At 47.6% G+C, this 18,130-nt stretch overlaps 1 protein-coding gene across 4 annotated transcripts in view; it reads left to right on the plus strand.

Moving 5' to 3' along the window:
• Positions 1 to 18,130, plus strand: part of MAST3 (microtubule associated serine/threonine kinase 3) — a 310,520-nt gene that overhangs the window by 238,380 nt on the left and 54,010 nt on the right. For all 4 annotated transcript variants that reach the window (XM_063915977.1, XM_063915987.1, XM_063915998.1 and 1 more), the window contains 2 exons: positions 91 to 256; positions 1,544 to 1,645. In XM_063915977.1, the coding sequence (XP_063772047.1) occupies positions 91 to 256; positions 1,544 to 1,645 (268 nt within the window). The remainder of the gene's footprint in view (positions 1 to 90; positions 257 to 1,543; positions 1,646 to 18,130) is intronic.

Genomic DNA, 18,130 nt, shown 5'->3' on the forward strand with positions numbered 1-18,130 from the left:
AAATCTTTTAAAACGTGTAATTAATTTCTTGCACAAATTATAACAACTTATTTAGTATATGGGGTTTAAAATGTATCCTCCTCCATCTAGGTATGTGGAACTCCTGAGTACATAGCTCCAGAAGTGATCCTGCGGCAGGGTTATGGAAAGCCTGTGGACTGGTGGGCAATGGGCATCATTCTCTATGAATTCTTGGTGGGATGTGTACCCTTTTTTGGTGACACCACAGAGGAGCTCTTTGGACACGTTATCAGTGGTAAGTGTATGAATCTTTCATATCCATACTGCTTGGGGTACATGTTAATGATGGATGGCTAAGTGCACAGGTTTCTCAAAGTTGTGTATTTCATAGTCATGTTTCAGATTTGTTTTAGATCTGAACATTGTCAAATTTGTTTTCCAATGTGTTGTGAAGAAATGAGGAAGAACTGATGGAGCATGCAGACAAATGTTTATGTGACATGGTAACAAAGGCCACAATATGATTAGAATGGTCACAGTCGCACATTGAGATGTATTTTCTGCGGTCATTCTTCTTTATTTTTTTCGTTTTGCTTATTATATTGGGGGGGTTTCTTCTCAGACTGAAGGGACATATGTAATATATTTTATAATTAGATAGGTCATTAATTCTAGATCAGTTGTTTCATCATTACTATTTTATGAATGTTTCTGGCTGATGGATGCTGTACTTTGTGTCTGCATACTGTTTGTGCACATATATAATGCTAACCTCCTTTTTCTTCCCACACTTCAAAATTGTCCCCCCAAAAAACTTCCATATGGCACCAGCTAGTGGTTAAGTATATAGTTAGGTTCAGGACAAGTGTTACTGTATAAGTTTCTATATCCGGTATAAGGTAATTACCTATGCACACTATGACCACAGGATTATGTTTTGTGAAATGAGTGTAGTACTGTAGTGTGCAGTAAATAAGTCCTGCAACCCTCTTGGCTTATATCCCAGATTCATATCAGGAGAGCCTTACAGACTTCCATCTTATGAAGTACAGGTTCTCTTCCTCCTTTCTGCTAACTTCTTGAGCAGTGTCTCAGTTGAGGTTTGCAGGGCAGGATGAGACTGGAAAATTAGTATGGTATTGAAGATAATTCCACCATTTGACTTTCTCATAAAGCAGCAGCCACTACATTGCCTCTCTTGAAACTATACATTCCGACTGGTTTTATTCTGGGTACACCAACTTCTTGGCTCTTTAAGTGGATCTTGGTTCCTCTTCTAGACTAGATGTGGCCTTAATCTACAACCAGTTACTGACAAGAGCCTCTGCTAATGATGTGGTTGTACACAGGTAAAAATCATAGGCCACGTACATCCAAGAAAACCTGTCTGTATTGCCTTTTTCATGGAATTCATATTTTGGGCCTTAGGTATAAAAGACCATCAAGGAGGCCACTACTGGGAAGTGTTTCTTCATTGTACGATGCATACGTAGACATGAAGGTTACATGTGTTTGCATGCTTTCCATTACAATGCAAGTGAGGCTCTGCATTTAAATCCTGAGTGTCGCATGTTATTTTTAGATGACATAGTTTGGCCAGGAGGTGAAGAATCTCTTCCAGCTGATGCACAAGATCTCATCACACGGCTTTTGAGACAGTATCCATTAGAACGGCTAGGGACAGGTAACAAGTGACTATGTATACTGTATCTGTATTTTGTGCTTAAAAGTGAATATTAGCATTCATACATGAATCTGCCTTACTTTCCAGTAGTCTCTCTTTAATTTGTAGGGGCAGTTTTCATTGGCTCAATCTCTTATCAGTTTTCAATATAAACTCTTGGTGCTAGCACATTTGGATTGTATACAAATGAAGGGTCCATTATCTGAACTGCTTGGGACTTTATAAATTCATTTTAAAAAAAAAAAAAAAGTATTTTTTTCATAATTTGGATACTGACTAAACTTTTATAGAAATAAAATGCACATATTCCCTATTATTTATGAGCATGAGAATACTGGAAAATGGGAGTGCACTCTTGGTTTACACAGTCACTTAATTAAACACATTTCTATTCAGTATCTTTTCCTCTTCCAGGTTTCCAGAATGCAATTTAGTGACTGGGATTATGTATGTAAAATCACATTCATATGTAGATTCCACTCCCTCCCTTCACAGCATATAATGGTCTGGTAAATTATGCTTACAGTTTACAATTTCTAATTATTAGAGCACTATTATTAATCCAATTTTAACTAGTAAGTAGAATATTGCATGCCATCTGAGTGGTGGTATGACAGAAGTGAACAAATAGCTTTTGTTGGCAGAATTAATATGTTCTAGATAATCTACCAAATTGTGTTTTTTTTTTTATATAGCAAATAAATATTATGCAGCACTTTACTGAGAATCCTATATAATAAAAGGCTAACGCTGCTCCTCACCTCTATGGGGGATTCAAGTGTTTTGTATCCTGGTGGCCACTAGAAGACGCCCGATGGAGCAATTCAATTGTAGCTCAGTTTCGACGCGCACAGCTGCCGGCGCTGACATTTCTGTTATGATGTTCCACCATTTTGAGGGGCTGGTAACTAGTATTTAATAATTCACATCCATTCTTATCCCGTGGCGTTTACAATCTTATATTCCACACATATACCTGGGGGTATATTCAATTAAGGTCGAAACTGCCGTCTTGTCGAAAACACGGCAGTTTTCGACTTTTTCAGGTCGGAAGGGGTTCCGACCTATTCAGTCCCCAGCATTTTTATTCGACAAGTCGGGGAATTCGACTTGTCGAATAGTACGTGAATTGGCGGTATAGCTGCCGATTCACGTGCTTCTGAGGGAAACAGGGCCAAATTTGACAGGTTTTGGCCCCGTTTTCGACCATCTCAGTTCGACTTAAAAAAAAAATCGAACTGAGATGAGGGACCTAAGAGGAGGAGAGGGGGGAGAGCCGCGGGCAGACGGGGGACAGCAGTGCTACAGCACAGCGCTGCAGGAGGATGTGTCATAGCTGCCGTGAGGTCTGGCGGCTATGACACATCCTCCTGCATCGCAGCTGTCCCCGTCTGCCCGCGGCTCTACCCCCTCTCCGGTCCCTCAACTCAATTCGACATTTTTAAAGTCGAATTGAGATGGGCATTGAATAGCCCTTGTCGGATCCATTCCGACAAATGCATGTCGGAATGGATCCGACCCTAATTGAATATACCCCCATGTATACACACATAAACCAGGGAACACCAGAGACCTTTCATACAAACACAGTTATAACATACTTACTCCACACAAATAGAGCACTAGTCGCAATTGAACCCAGGACCTGAGCCCTGAGGCTGCAATGCTAACTGAAGGAAAGGATGGGAAGCTTTTAACCAACTTTCATTGACATTTGATTTTTTTGTCTACCTATATTTCTCTGACGTCCTAGTGGATGCTGGGACTCCGTAAGGACCATGGGGAATAGCGGCTCCGCAGGAGACAGGGCACAAAATAAAAGCTTAAGGATCAGGTGGTGTGCACTGGCTCCTCCCCCTATGACCCTCCTCCAAGCCTCAGTTAGATTTTTGTGCCCGGCCGAGAAGGGTGCAATCTAGGTGGCTCTCCTGAGCTGCTTAGAATAAAAGTTTAGTTAGGTTTTTTTTATTTTCAGTGAGTCCTGCTGGCAACAGGCTCACTGCATCGTGGGACTAAGGGGAGAAGAAACGGACTCACCTGAGTGCAGAGTGGATCGGGTTTCTTAGGCTACTGGACACTAGCTCCAGAGGGACGATCACAGGTTCAGCCTGGATGGGTCACCGGAGCCGCGCCGCCGTCCCCCTTACAGAGCCAGAAGAGACGAAGAGGTCCGGTGAAATCGGCGGCAGAAGACATCCTGTCTTCAGACTAAGGTAGCGCACAGCACCGCAGCTGTGCGCCATTGCTCTCAGCACACTTCACACTCCGGTCACTGAGGGTGCAGGGCGCTGGGGGGGGAGCGCCCTGAGACGCAATATAACAGAATACCTTAGGTGGCAAAACAGAATACATCACATATAGCTCCTGGGCTATATGGATGTATTTTAATCCCCTGCCATTTTACACAAAAAAGCGGGAGATAAGGACGTCGTGAAGGGGCGGAGCCTATCTCCTCAGCACACAAGCGCCATTTTCCCTCACAGCTCCGCTGGAAGGACGGCTCCCTGACTCTCCCCTGCAGTCCTGCTTCAGAATCAGGGTAAAAAAGAGAAGGGGGGGCATTTTTGGCAGCAAATAACGATGATAACAGCAGCTATAAGGGAATAACACTTATATAAGGTTATCCCTGTATATATATATATAGCGCTGGGTGTGTGCTGGCAGACTCTCCCTCTGTCTCTCCAAAGGGCTAAGTGGGGTCCTGTCCTCTATCAGAGCATCCCCGGCGTGTGTGCTGTGTGTCGGTACGCGTGTGTCGACATGTATGAGGAGGAAAATTATGTGGAGGCGGAGCAGTTGCCTGTGTTGGTGATGTCACCCCCTAGGGAGTCGACACCTGACTGGATGATTGTATTTAAACAATTAAGTGATAATGTCAGTAATTTGCAAAAAACTGTTGACGACATGAGACAGCCGGCAAATCAATTAGTGCCTGTCCAGGCGTCTCAGACACCGTCAGGGGCGCTAAAACGCCCGTTACCTCAGTGGGTCGACACAGACCCTGACACAGATACTGAGTCTAGTGTCGACGGTGACGAGACAAACGTAATGTCCAGTAGGGCCACACGTTACATGATCACGGCAATGAAAGAGGCATTGAACCTTTCTGACACTACAAGTACCACAAAGAAGGGTATTATGTGGGGTGAGAAAAAACTACCAATATTTTTTCCTGAGTCAGAGGAAATAAATGAGGTGTGTGAAAAAGCGTGGGTTTCCCCCGATAAAAAACAGCTAATTTCTATAAAATTATTAGCATTATATCCTTTCCCGCCAGAGGTTAGGGCGCGTTGGGAAACACCCCCTAGGGTAGATAAGGCGCTCACACGCTTATCAAAACAAGTGGCGTTACCGTCTCCAGATACGGCCGCCCTCAAGGAACCAGCTGATAGGAAGCTGGAAAATATCCTTAAAAGTATATACACACATACTGGTATTATACTGCGACCAGCAATCGCCTCAGCCTGGATGTGCAGTGCTGGAGTCGCATGGTCGGATTCCCTGACCGAGAATATTGATACCCTGGATAGGGACAATATTTTGTTAACTATAGAACATTTAAAGGATGCATTACTATATATGCGTGATGCACAGAGGGATATTTGCACCCTGGCATCAAGAGTAAGTGCTATGTCCATCTCTGCCAGAAGAGCGTTATGGACGCGACAGTGGTCAGGGGATGCGGATTCCAAACGGCACATGGAAGTATTGCCGTATAAAGGGGAGGAGTTATTTGGGGCTGGTCTATCGGACCTGGTGGCCACGGCAACGGCTGGAAAATCCACCTTTTTACCCCAGGTCACTCCACATCAGCAGAAAAAGACACCGTCTTTTCAAACTCAGTCCTTTCGTTCCCATAAGTACAAGCGAGCAAAAGGCCACTCTTTTCTGCCCCGGGGCAGAGGAAGAGGAAAAAGACTGCACCATGCAGCCGCTTCACAGGAGCAGAAGCCCTCCCCTGCTTCTGCCAAGTCTTCAGCATGACGCTGGGGCTTTACAAGCAGACTCAGATATGGTGGGGGCCCGTCTCAAGAATTTCAACGCGCAGTGGGCTCACTCGCAAGTGGATCCCTGGATTCTACAGGTAGTATCGCAGGGGTACAAACTGGAATTCGAGGCGTTTCCCCCTCGTCGTTTCCTGAAGTCTGCTTTACCAAAGTCTCCCTCCGACAGGGAGGCAGTTTTGGAAGCCATTCACAAGCTGTATTCCCAGCAGGTGATAATCAAGGTACCCCTCCTGCAACAAGGAAAGGGGTATTATTCCACGCTGTTTGTGGTACCGAAGCCGGACGGCTCGGTGAGACCAATTTTAAATCTGAAATCCTTGAACACTTACATAAAAAGGTTCAAATTCAAGATGGAGTCACTCAGAGCAGTGATAGCAAACCTGGAAGAAGGGGACTATATGGTGTCTCTGGACATCAAAGATGATTATCTCCACGTCCCGATATACCCTTCTCACCAAGGGTACCTCAGGTTTGTAGTACAAATCTGTCATTATCAGTTTCAGACGCTGCCGTTTGGATTGTCCACGGCACCTCGGGTCTTTACCAAGGTAATGGCCGAAATTATGATTCTTCTACGAAGAAAAGGCATTTTAATTATCCCTTACTTGGACGATCTCCTGATAAGGGCAAGATCCAGGGAACAGTTAGAAGTCGGAGTAGCACTATCTCAGGTAGTGTTACGTCAGCACGGGTGGATTCTAAATATTCCAAACTCGCAGCTGATTCCAACGACACGTCTACTGTTCCTAGGAATGATTCTGGACACAGTCCAGAAGAAGGTGTTTCTCCCGGAGGAGAAGGCCAGGGAGTTATCCGAGCTAGTCAGGAACCTCCTAAAACCAGGACAGGTCTCAGTGCATCAGTGCACGAGGGTCCTGGGGAAAATGGTGGCTTCTTACGAAGCGATTCCATTCGGAAGATTCCATGCAAGAACATTTCAGTGGGATCTACTGGACAAATGGTCCGGATCGCATCTGCAGATGCATCAGCGGATAACCCTGTCGCCAAGGACAAGGGTGTCTCTCCTGTGGTGGCTGCAGAGTGCTCATCTACTAGAGGGCCGCAGATTTGGCATTCAGGATTGGATCCTGGTAACCACGGATGCCAGCCTGAGAGGCTGGGGAGCAGTCACACAGGGAAGGAATTTCCAGGGCCTGTGGTCAAGCTTGGAAACGTCTCTTCATATAAACATTCTGGAACTAAGGGCCATTTACAATGCCCTAAGTCAAGCAAAACCTCTGCTTCAGGGTCAGGCGGTGTTGATCCAATCGGACAACATCACGTCAGTCGCCCACGTAAACAGACAGGGCGGCACGAGAAGCAGGAGGGCAATGGCAGAAGCTGCAAGGATTCTTCGCTGGGCGGAAAATCATGTGATAGCACTGTCAGCAGTATTCATTCCGGGAGTGGACAACTGGGAAGCAGACTTCCTCAGCAGACACGACCTTCACCCGGGAGAGTGGGGACTTCACCCAGAAGTCTTCCACCTGATTGTAAACCGTTGGGAAAAACCAAAGGTGGACATGATGGCGTCACGTCTAAACAAAAAACTGGACAGATATTGCGCCAGGTCAAGGGACCCTCAGGCAATAGCAGTGGACGCTCTGGTAACGCCGTGGGTGTACCAGTCAGTGTATGTGTTCCCTCCTCTGCCTCTCATACCAAAAGTACTGAGAATCATAAGAAGGAGAGGAGTAAGAACTATACTCGTGGTTCCGGATTGGCCAAGACGGACTTGGTACCCGGAACTTCAAGAGATGCTCACGGACGAACCGTGGCCTCTACCTCTAAGAAAGGACCTGCTACTGCAGGGGCCTTGTCTGTTCCAGGACTTACCGCGGCTGCGTTTGACGGCATGGCGGTTGAACGCCGGATCCTGAGGGAAAAAGGCATTCCAGAAGAAGTCATCCCTACTCTGGTCAAAGCCAGGAAGGACGTAACCGCAAAACATTATCACCGCATTTGGCGTAAATATGTTGCGTGGTGTGAGGCCAAGAAGGCCCCTACAGAGGAATTTCAACTGGGTCGTTTCCTTCATTTCCTGCAAACAGGACTGTCTATGGGCCTAAAATTAGGGTCCATTAAGGTTCAAATTTCGGCCCTGTCGATTTTCTTCCAGAAAGAACTGGCTTCAGTACCTGAAGTTCAGACATTTGTAAAAGGGGTGCTGCACATACAGCCTCCTTTTGTGCCTCCAGTGGCACCTTGGGATCTCAATGTGGTGTTGAGTTTTCTAAAGTCACATTGGTTTGAACCACTTTCCACTGTGGACTTAAAATATCTCACATGGAAGGTGTCGATGCTGTTAGCCTTGGCTTCAGCCAGGCGTGTGTCAGAATTGGCGGCTTTATCATATAAAAGCCCTTACTTAATTTTTCATTCTGACAGGGCGGAATTGAGGACTCGTCCTCAATTTCTACCTAAGGTGGTTTCTGCATTTCACATGAACCAACCTATTGTGGTACCTGCGGCTACCAGGGACTTAGAGGACTCTAAGTTGCTTGACGTTGTCAGGGCCTTGAAAATATATGTTTCCAGGACGGCTGGAGTCAGAAAATCTGACTCGCTGTTTATCCTGTATGCACCCAACAAGCTGGGTGCTCCTGCTTCTAAGCAGACGATTGCTCGTTGGATTTGTAGTACAATTCAGCTTGCACATTCTGTGGCAGGATTGCCACAGCCAAAATCAGTAAAAGCCCATTCCACAAGGAAAGTGGGCTCATCTTGGGCGGCTGCCCGAGGGGTCTCGGCTTTACAACTTTGCCGAGCAGCTACTTGGTCAGGGGCAAACACGTTTGCTAAATTCTACAAATTTGATACCCTGGCTGAGGAGGACCTGGAGTTCTCTCATTCGGTGCTGCAGAGTCATCCGCACTCTCCCGCCCGTTTGGGAGCTTTGGTATAATCCCCATGGTCCTTACGGAGTCCCAGCATCCACTAGGACGTCAGAGAAAATAAGATTTTACTTACCGATAAATCTATTTCTCGTAGTCCGTAGTGGATGCTGGGCGCCCATCCCTAGTGCGGATTGTCTGCAATACTTGTATATAGTTATTGTTACAAAGATTCGGGTTATTATTGTTGTGAGCCATCTTTTCAGAGGCTCCTTTGCGTTTATCATACTGTTAACTGGGTTCAGATCACAAGTTGTACGGTGTGATTGGTGTGGCTGGTATGAGTCTTACCCGGGATTCAATATCCTTCCTTATTATGTACGCTCGTCCGGGCACAGTATCCTAACTGAGGCTTGGAGGAGGGTCATAGGGGGAGGAGCCAGTGCACACCACCTGATCCTTAAGCTTTTATTTTGTGCCCTGTCTCCTGCGGAGCCGCTATTCCCCATGGTCCTTACGGAGTCCCAGCATCCACTACGGACTACGAGAAATAGATTTATCGGTAAGTAAAATCTTATTTAACACTGTTCGGAAAGGTATGCAGGCCACACACTGAGCAATATTACAAACTATATTGGTCATTTGTCTTACTATTGTAATCCGCAATATTGTAATACCTCTATCCACATTATACTGAATGCTCTTCATGTCAATCCAACCTGCCCACCTTTCCTCACCTCCCTCTATTCTTTTTTTATTGCAACCATTTTTGTTCATGTTATATGTCCTTATCTACTTCAACCTACAGTACTGCTTCGGCCCACCCTCCTCCTCCCACCAGCTCCTTTGCTTGGGTCACTACACTCTATGGGGGTGATTCAGATCTGATCGCTGGTCTGCTAAAATTGTTGTTCTGCGATCAGATAGTCGCCGCCCAAGGGGAGTTTATATTCGCCGTGCAAGTGTGCGATAACATGTGTACTCCGAGCTGCTAATAACCCCTCAGTCAGTGGACAGCTGCAAATTCATTCGCACCTCATTCACCACTGAATGATTTTCCCACTGAATGATTTTCCCACTATGTGCAGTCTGTGTGCAGCCCAGGACTTACTCCTACAGTGCGATGAGAACAGGCTGATCAGGGCCGGAGCTGACGTCACACACCCTCATTGAAAACGCTTGGGAATGCCTGCATTTTCCCTGACACTCCCAGAAAACGGACAGTTACCACTCACAAACGGCTTCCTCCTGTCAATCAGCATGCGAATGGCTGTGCGATTCCAGTTTTCGCACCAGCCTGTCGCTGACCGGAGATGCCTGATGTTGTTTGCTGAGGCGCGTGCGCATTGCGGTGCATTCGCATTTAATAGCTGATCTCCCACTGTTCGAAAACTCACAGCAGCGATCAGGTCTGAAATCAGGCCCAATGTCACTTTAGCTCCTGTTGTCACTGAGTTCCCATCACCTTGTCAACATTCTGAATGTTGACAAATGGATGTTGACACAGGCGTTGTGTTTATATGTAGATTGAATGATGTTAATATTTTAATGTCGTCATTTTCCCTGTCAACCTAATTTTGAATGCTGACTTTTCTTGCCACACCCGTCACTAATCACTCTCTCCTTTTAGAGTATAAGTTCAGATATGTCTCATGTCTCCCTCTCTGTCCTCCTTGTTTGTTTGTCATATTCATGATTTGTCTATATGCTGTGTGATTGGTTCTGCTAATTGAATCCATGCATTTGTTATTCTCCTTATCTGTATCTATGTTTACTCACTGTCTTTATTTGCATGATTTATCATATACTCTTTTGATTGATAACTGTTTATCCATAGTATAACACTGTGGGGTAAATGTATTATACCTGCACGTTTCTCGCGGGTATAATGCTTCCTGCTTCACCTCTTTACTAAGGCAAAGCCGGAAGCAGCAGTGGTGAGATATATTAACAGCAGATAGCAGCACTGATATAGACCGAGAACTGGTATCAGCGCACATACGGCACTGATACTGCTTCTCCCCCTTAACAACCCGTCTTACATCTACTCCTGTAACATGTATCCAATTTTTCTATTTCTCTAACGTCCTAGTGGATGCTGGGGACTCCGTAAGGACCATGGGGAATAGACGGGCTCCGCAGGACACTGGGCACTCTAAGAAAGATTTAGTACTACTGGTGTGCACTGGCTCCTCCCTCTATGCCACTCCTCCAGACCTCAGTTAGAATCTGTGCCCGGAAGGAGCTGGGTGCATTTTAGTGAGCTCTCCTGAGCTTGCTAATAAGAAAGTATTTTAGTTAGGTTTTTTATTTTCAGAGAGCTTCTGCTGGCAACAGACTCTCTGCTACGTGGGACTGAGGGGAGAGAAGCAAACCTACTAACTGCGGCTAGGTTGCGCTTCTTAGGCTACTGGACACCATTAGCTCCAGAGGGATCGAACACAGGAACCTAACCTTGGTCGTCCGTTCCCGGAGTTGCGCCGCCGTCCCCCTCGCAGAGCCAGAAGACAGAAGCCGGCGGGTTGAAGCAAGAAGACGTCAAAATCGGCGGCAGAAGACTCCTGTCTTCATATGAGGTAGCGCACAGCACTGCAGCTGTGCGCCATTGCGCCCACACTAACCCACACACTCCGGTCACTGTAGGGTGCAGGGCGCAGGGGGGGGGGCGCCTTGGGCAACAATTGATTACCTCCTGGCAAAAAAGCAGCATATATACAGCTGGTCACTGTAATATGCATGAGCCCCCGCCATTACTTTTACACAAAATCGCGGGACAGTAGCCCGCCGCTGAGGGGGCGGGGCCTTCTTCCTCAGCACTCACCAGCGCCATTTTCTCTCCACAGCTCCGCTGAGAGGAAGCTCCCCAGGCTCTCCCCTGCAGACTCACGGTAGAAAGAGGGTAAAAAGAGAGGGGGGGGGGCACATAAATTTAGCGCATTAATCATATATACAGCAGCTACTGGGTAAACACTAAGTTACTGTGTGATTCCTGGGTCATATAGCGCTGGGGTGTGTGCTGGCATACTCTCTCTCTGGGGTATATTTACTAACATTCGTAATTTTCGGAAAAAGGTCAAAGTTCAATCACGAATGACATCGAAAGTGTAAAACTGCAACTTTTTGAATTTATTACGCCTAATTTACTAAGCTGTCGTATTCGGATTTTTCATTTGTTTCCGATGTCGATGTCATTCGTGTTTTTTTCCCGTTTTTTACGGCAGTGATTAGCAAAACACTGCCGACTTTATCACAATGAATCTCGGCCGGATCTGTGTGATCCGTGCTGGGGTTCATTTTTTTTTTAAATAAACACTGTAAAACGGAGAAAAAAAATGTGTGGGGTCCCCCCTCCTAAGCATAACCAGCCTCGGGCTCTTTGAGCCGACCCTGGTTGCAGAAATATGGGGGGGGAAATGACAGGGGTTCCCCCATATTTAAGCAACCAGCATCGGGCTCTGCGCCTGGTCCTGGTTCCAAAAATATGGGGGACAAAAAGAGTAGGGGTCCCCCGTATTTCTAAAACCAGCACCGGGCTCCACTAGCTGGACAGATAATGCCACAGCCGGGGGTCACTTTTATATAGTGCCCCGCGGCCGTGGCATCAAAAATCCAACTAGTCACCCCTGGCCGGGGTACCCTGGGGGAGTGGGGACCCCTTCAATCAAGGGGTCCCCCCCCCCAGCCCCCCCCCAGCCACCCAAGGGCCAGGGGTGAAGCCCGAGGCTGTCCCCCCATCCAATTGGCTGCGGATGGGGGGCTGATAGCCTTTTGTGAAAATGAAAAGATATTGTTTTTAGTAGCAGTACTACAAGGCCCAGCAAGCCTCCCCCGCATGCTGGTACTTGGAGAACCACAAGTACCAGCATGCGGCGGAAAAACGGGCCAGCTGGTACCTGTAGTACTACTACTAAAAAAATACCCAAAAAAAGACAAGACACACACACCTTGAAAGTAAAGATTTATTACATACATCCACACAAACATACATACATACTTACCTTATGTTCACACGAGGGTCGGTCCTCTTCTCCAGTAGAATCCATGGGGTACCTGTTGAATAAGTTCTACTCACCAGATCCAGGGTACCAGGCTCCTCGTAGCATCCATTTGTAATCCACGTACTTGATTAAAAAAAAAAAACGGAGAGCCGAGCCACGCACTGAAAGGGGACCCATGTTTTCACATGGGCCCCCTTTCCCCGAATGCCAGAAACCCACTCTGACTGATGTCTAAGTGGGTTTCTTCAGCCAATCAGGGAGCGCCACGTTGTAGCACCCTCCTGATCGGCTGTGTGCTCCTGTACTGTCTGACAGGCGGCACACGGCAGTGTTACAATGTAGCGCCTATGCGCTCCATTGTAACCAATGGTGGGAACTTTGTAGTCAGCGGTTGACCGAAAGTGACCTCACCGCTGACCACAAAGGGGTGACTAGTTGGATTTTTGATGCCACGGCCGCAGGGCATTATATAAAAGTGACCCCCGGCTGTGGCATTATCTGTCCAGCTAGTGGAGCCCGGTGCTGGTTTTAAAAATACGGGGGACCCCTACTCTTTTTGTCCCCCGTATTTTTGGAACCAGGACCAGGCGCAGAGCCCGATGCTGGTTGCTTAAATATGGGGGAACCCCTGTCAATTTTTTCACCATATTTCTGCAACCAGGATCGGCTCAAAGAGCCCGAGGCTGGTTATGCTTAGGAGGGGGGACCCCACGGAATTTTTTTAAAGAAAATAACCACTTTCCCACCCCTTCCCACTGATATACATGCACGGATCTCATGGATCCCTGCATGCCTATACAATCACGGATTAAAAAAGCAGGTCTGTTTTTTTTTAGCACTTTTTTACGAGTTGTAATTTTTCACGGCAGTGTTTGTTTGTTTTTTGCTTTGCACTTCTTAGTAAATTACCGAGATTCATACTTAAACAGCCGCGTTTTGACCGATGGTGTATTCATTCGTATTTTTTTTGTTGGACTTCCAAAAAATTACGAATGCCCTCATCACTGCCGTGATTATTGCTTAGTAAATTACCGAGATGACACTTTGATGAAAAAACGGCATCTCGGTCAAAATTGGGACCTTAGTAAATATACCCCTCTGTCTCTCCAAAAGGCCTTGTGGGGGTCCTGTCCTCATATAGAGCATCCCCTGTGTGTGTGGTGTGTCGGTACGCGTGTGTCGACATGTTTGACGAGGAGGGCTATGTGGAGGCAGAGCAAGTGCAGATGAATGACGTGTCTCCGCCGACGGCGCCGACACCTGATTGGATGGATATGTGGAAGGTGTTAAATGATAATGTAAACTCCTTGCATAAAAGGTTTGCTAAAGCTGATGCATTGGGACAGTCGGGGTCTCAGCCCATGCCTGATCCTACAGCGCAGAGGCCGTCAGGGTCTCAGAAGCGCCCACTATCCAAAATTGTTGACACAGATATCGACACGGATTCTGACTCCAGTGTCGATGACGATGATGCAAAATTGCAGCCTAAAATGGCTAAAGCCATCCGCTACATGATTATAGCAATGAAGGATGTATTGCACATATCAGAGGTAAACCCTGTCCCTGACAAGAGGGTTTATATGTATGGGGAGAAAAAGCAAGAGGTGACTCACATGAGTTAAATGAGTTATGTGAAAAAGCGTGGGATTCCCCCGATAGGAAAGTGCTGATTTCCATAAGGTTACTTATGGCGTACCCTTTCCCGCCAACGGACAGGATGCGCTGGGAATCCTCCCCTAGGGTAGACAAAGCTCTGACGCGCTTATCTAAGAGGGTGGCCCTGCCGTCACAGGATACGGCCTCCCTAAAGGATCCTGCCGATAGGAACCAGGAAAGTATCCTGAAGTCTGTTTATACACATTCAGGTACTCTACTGAGGCCGGCAATTGCGTCGGCCTGGATGTGTAGTGCTGTAGCAGCATGGACAGATAATCTGTCTGAGGAACTGGATACCTTGGACAAGGATACTATTTTACTGACCCTGGGGCATATAAAAGACGCTGTCCTATATATGAGGGATGCCCAGAGGGACATTTGCCTACTGGGCTCTAGAATAAATGCAATGTCAATTTCTGCCAAAAGGGTCCTGTGGACTCGGCAATGGACAGGTGATGCCGACTCCAAAAAGCACATGGAAGTTTTACCGTACAAGGGTGAGGAATTGTTTGGGGACGGTCTCTCGGACCTAGTTTCCACAGCTACGGCTGGGAAGTCAAATTTTTTGCCATATATTCCCTCACAGCCTAAGAAAGCACCGTATTATCAAATGCAGTCCTTTCGTTCACAAAGAAGCAGGAAAGTCAGAGGTGCATCCTTTCTTGCCAGAGGCAGGGGTAGAGAAAAAAAAAAAAAGCTGCACCATACAGCTAGTTCCCAGGAACAGAAGTCCTCCCCGGCTTCCGCTAAATCCACCGCATGACGCTGGAGCTTCACAGGTGGAGCCAGGAGCGGTGGGGGCGCATCTCCGAAATTTCAGCCACCAGTGGGTTCGCTCACAGGTGGATCCCTGGGCTATACAGATTGTGTCTCAGGGAAACAAGATGGAATTCGAAGTGATGCCCCCTCACCGTTACCTCAAATCGGCCCTGCCAGCTTCCCCCATGGAAAGGGAAGTAGTATTAGCGGCAATTCACAAGTTATATCTCCAGCAGGTGGTGGTAAAGGTTCCCCTCCTTCAACAGGGAAGGGGATACTATTCCACATAGTTTGTGGTACCGAAACCGGACGGTTCGGTCAGACTCATATTGAATTTAAAATCCCTGAACATTTTATCTGAAAAGATTCAAGTTCAAAATGGAATCGCTCAGAGCGGTCATTGCAAGCCTGGAAGAGGGGGATTTTATGGTGTCTCTGGACATCAAGGATGCTTACTTGCATGTCCCAATTTATCCACCTCATCAGGAGTACCTCAGATTTGTGGTACAGGACTGTCATACCAATTCCAGACGTTGCCGTTTGGGCTCTCCACGGCACCGAGAATATTTACCAAGGTAATGGCGGAAATGAGGGTGATCCTGAGAAAGCAAGGAGTCACGATTATCCCATACTTGGACGATCTCCTCATAAAGGCGAGGTCCAGAGAGCAGTTGCTGATCAGCGTAGCACACTCTCAGGAAGTGTTGCAGCAGCACGGCTGGATTCTGAATATCCCAAAGTCGCAGCTGATTCCTACGACGCGTCTGCCCTTTCTGGGCATGATTCTGGACACAGACCAGAAGAAGGTGTTTCTCCCGGCGGAGAAGGCTCTGGAGCTCGTGACTCTAGTCAGAGACCTCTTAAAACCAAAACAGGTGTCGGTGCATCACTGCACACGAGTCCTGGGAAAGATGGTGGCATCATACGAAGCCATCCCCTTCGGCAGGTTCCATGCAAGGATCTTTCAGTGGGATCTGTTGGACAAGTGGTCCGGATCGCATCTTCAGATGCATCGGCTGATCACCCTGTCCCCGAGGGCCAGGGTGTCTCTTCTGTGGTGGCTGCAGAGTGCTCACCTTCTCGAGGGCCGCAGGTTCGGCATACAGGACTGGGTCCTGGTGACCACGGATGCGAGCCTCCGAGGATGGGGGGCAGTCACTCAGGGAAGAAACTTCCAAGGGTTGTGGTCAAGTCAGGAGGCTTGTCTGCACATAAATATCCTGGAACTAAGGGCCATATACAACGCCCTGAGTCAAGCGGAGCCTCTGCTTCGCAACCAACCGGTGCTGATTCAGTCAGACAACATCACCGCAGTGGCTCATGTAAACCGCCAGGGCGGCACAAGAAGCAGAGTGGCGATGGCGGAAGCCACCAGGATTCTTCGTTGGGCGGAGAATCACGTGCAAGCACTGTCAGCAGTGTTCATTCCGGGAGTGGACAACTGGGAGTCAGACTTCCTCAGCAGGCACGACCTCCACCCGGGAGAGTGGGGACTTCACTCAGATTACAAATCGATGGGAACTGCCACAGGTGGACATGATGGCATCCCGTCTCAACAAAAAGCTACAAAGGTATTGCGCCAGGTCAAGAGACCCTCAGGCGATAGCTGTGGACGCACTAGTAACACCGTGGGTGTTCCAGTCTGTCTATGGGTTTCCTCCTCTTCCTCTCATACCCAAGGTGCTGAGAATCGTAAGAAAAAGAGGAGTGAGAACAATTCTCATTGTTCCGGATTGGCCAAGAAGGACTTGGTACCCGGAACTGCAAGAAATGCTCACAGAGGACCCTTGGCCTCTGCCTCTCAGACAGGACCTGTTGCAACAGGGGCCCTGTCTGTTCCAAGACTTACCGCGGCTGCGTTTGACGGCATGGCGGTTGAACGCAGGATCCTAGCGGAAAAAGGCATTCCGGATGAAGTTATTCCTACGCTGATAAAGGCTAGGAAGGACGTGACAGCAAAACACTATCACCGTATATGGCGAAAATATGTTGCCTGGTGTGAGGCCAGGAAGGCCCCTACAGAGGAATTCCAGCTGGCCCGGTTCCTGCACTTCCTACAGTCTGGAGTGACTATGGGCTTGAAGTTGGGGTCCATAAAGGTCCAGATTTCAGCCCTATCCATTTTCTTTCAAAAAGAACTGGCTTCTCTTCCTGAGGTTCAGACGTTTGTTAAGGGAGTGCTGCATATTCAGCCCCCTTTTGTGCCACCAGGGGCACCTTCGGATCTCAACGTGGTGTTGGGTTTCCTGAAATCCCACTGGTTTGAGCCACTTAAGACCGTGGAGCTAAAGTATCTCACGTGGAAGGTGGTCATGTTATTGGCCTTAGCTTCGGCTAGGCGTGTGTCAGAATTGGCGGCTTTGTCATGTAAAAGCCCCTATCTGGTTTTCCATATGGACAGGGCAGAATTACGGACTCGTCCGCAATTTCTGCCGAAGGTGGTGTCATCTTTTCATTTGAACCAACCTATTGTGGTGCCTGCGGCTACTCGTGACTTGGAGGATTCCAAGTTGCTTGATGTAGTCAGGGCTTTGAAGATCTATGTAGCCAGGACGGCTGGAGTCAGGAAAACTGACTCGCTGTTTATCCTGTATGCATCCAACAAGCTGGGTGCTCCTGCTTCAAAGCAAACCATTGCTCGCTGGATCTGTAACACAATTCAGCAGGCTCATTCTGCGGCTGGATTGCCGCATCCAAAATCAGTGAAAGCCCATTCCACAAGGAAAGTGGGCTCTTCTTGGGCGGCTGCCCGAGGGGTCTTGGCATTACAGCTTTGCCGAGCAGCTACTTGGTCGGGTTCAAACACATTTGCTAAGTTCTACAAGTTTGATACCCTGGCTGAGGAGGACCTGGTGTTTGCCCATTCGGTGCTGCAGAGTCATCCGCACTCTCCCGCCCGTTTGGGAGCTTTGGTATAATCCCCATGGTCCTTACGGAGTCCCCAGCATCCACTAGGACGGTAGAAAAAATAAGATTTTACTTACCGGTAAATCTATTTCTCGTAGTCCGTAGTGGATGCTGGGCGCCCGTCCCAAGTGCGGACTTTCTGCAATACGTGTACATAGTTATTGCGTAATAAAGGGTTATGTTATGTTGGCATCCATTGTTTGATGCTCTGTTTTTGTTCATACTGTTGACTGGGTAAGTTATCACAAGTTATACGGTGTGATTGGTGTGGCTGGTATGAGTCTTACCCTGGATTCCAAAATCCTTTCCTTGTAATGTCAGCTC

This window comes from Pseudophryne corroboree, chromosome 1, assembly GCF_028390025.1.
Source record: "Pseudophryne corroboree isolate aPseCor3 chromosome 1, aPseCor3.hap2, whole genome shotgun sequence".
NCBI lineage: Eukaryota > Metazoa > Chordata > Amphibia > Anura > Myobatrachidae > Pseudophryne > Pseudophryne corroboree.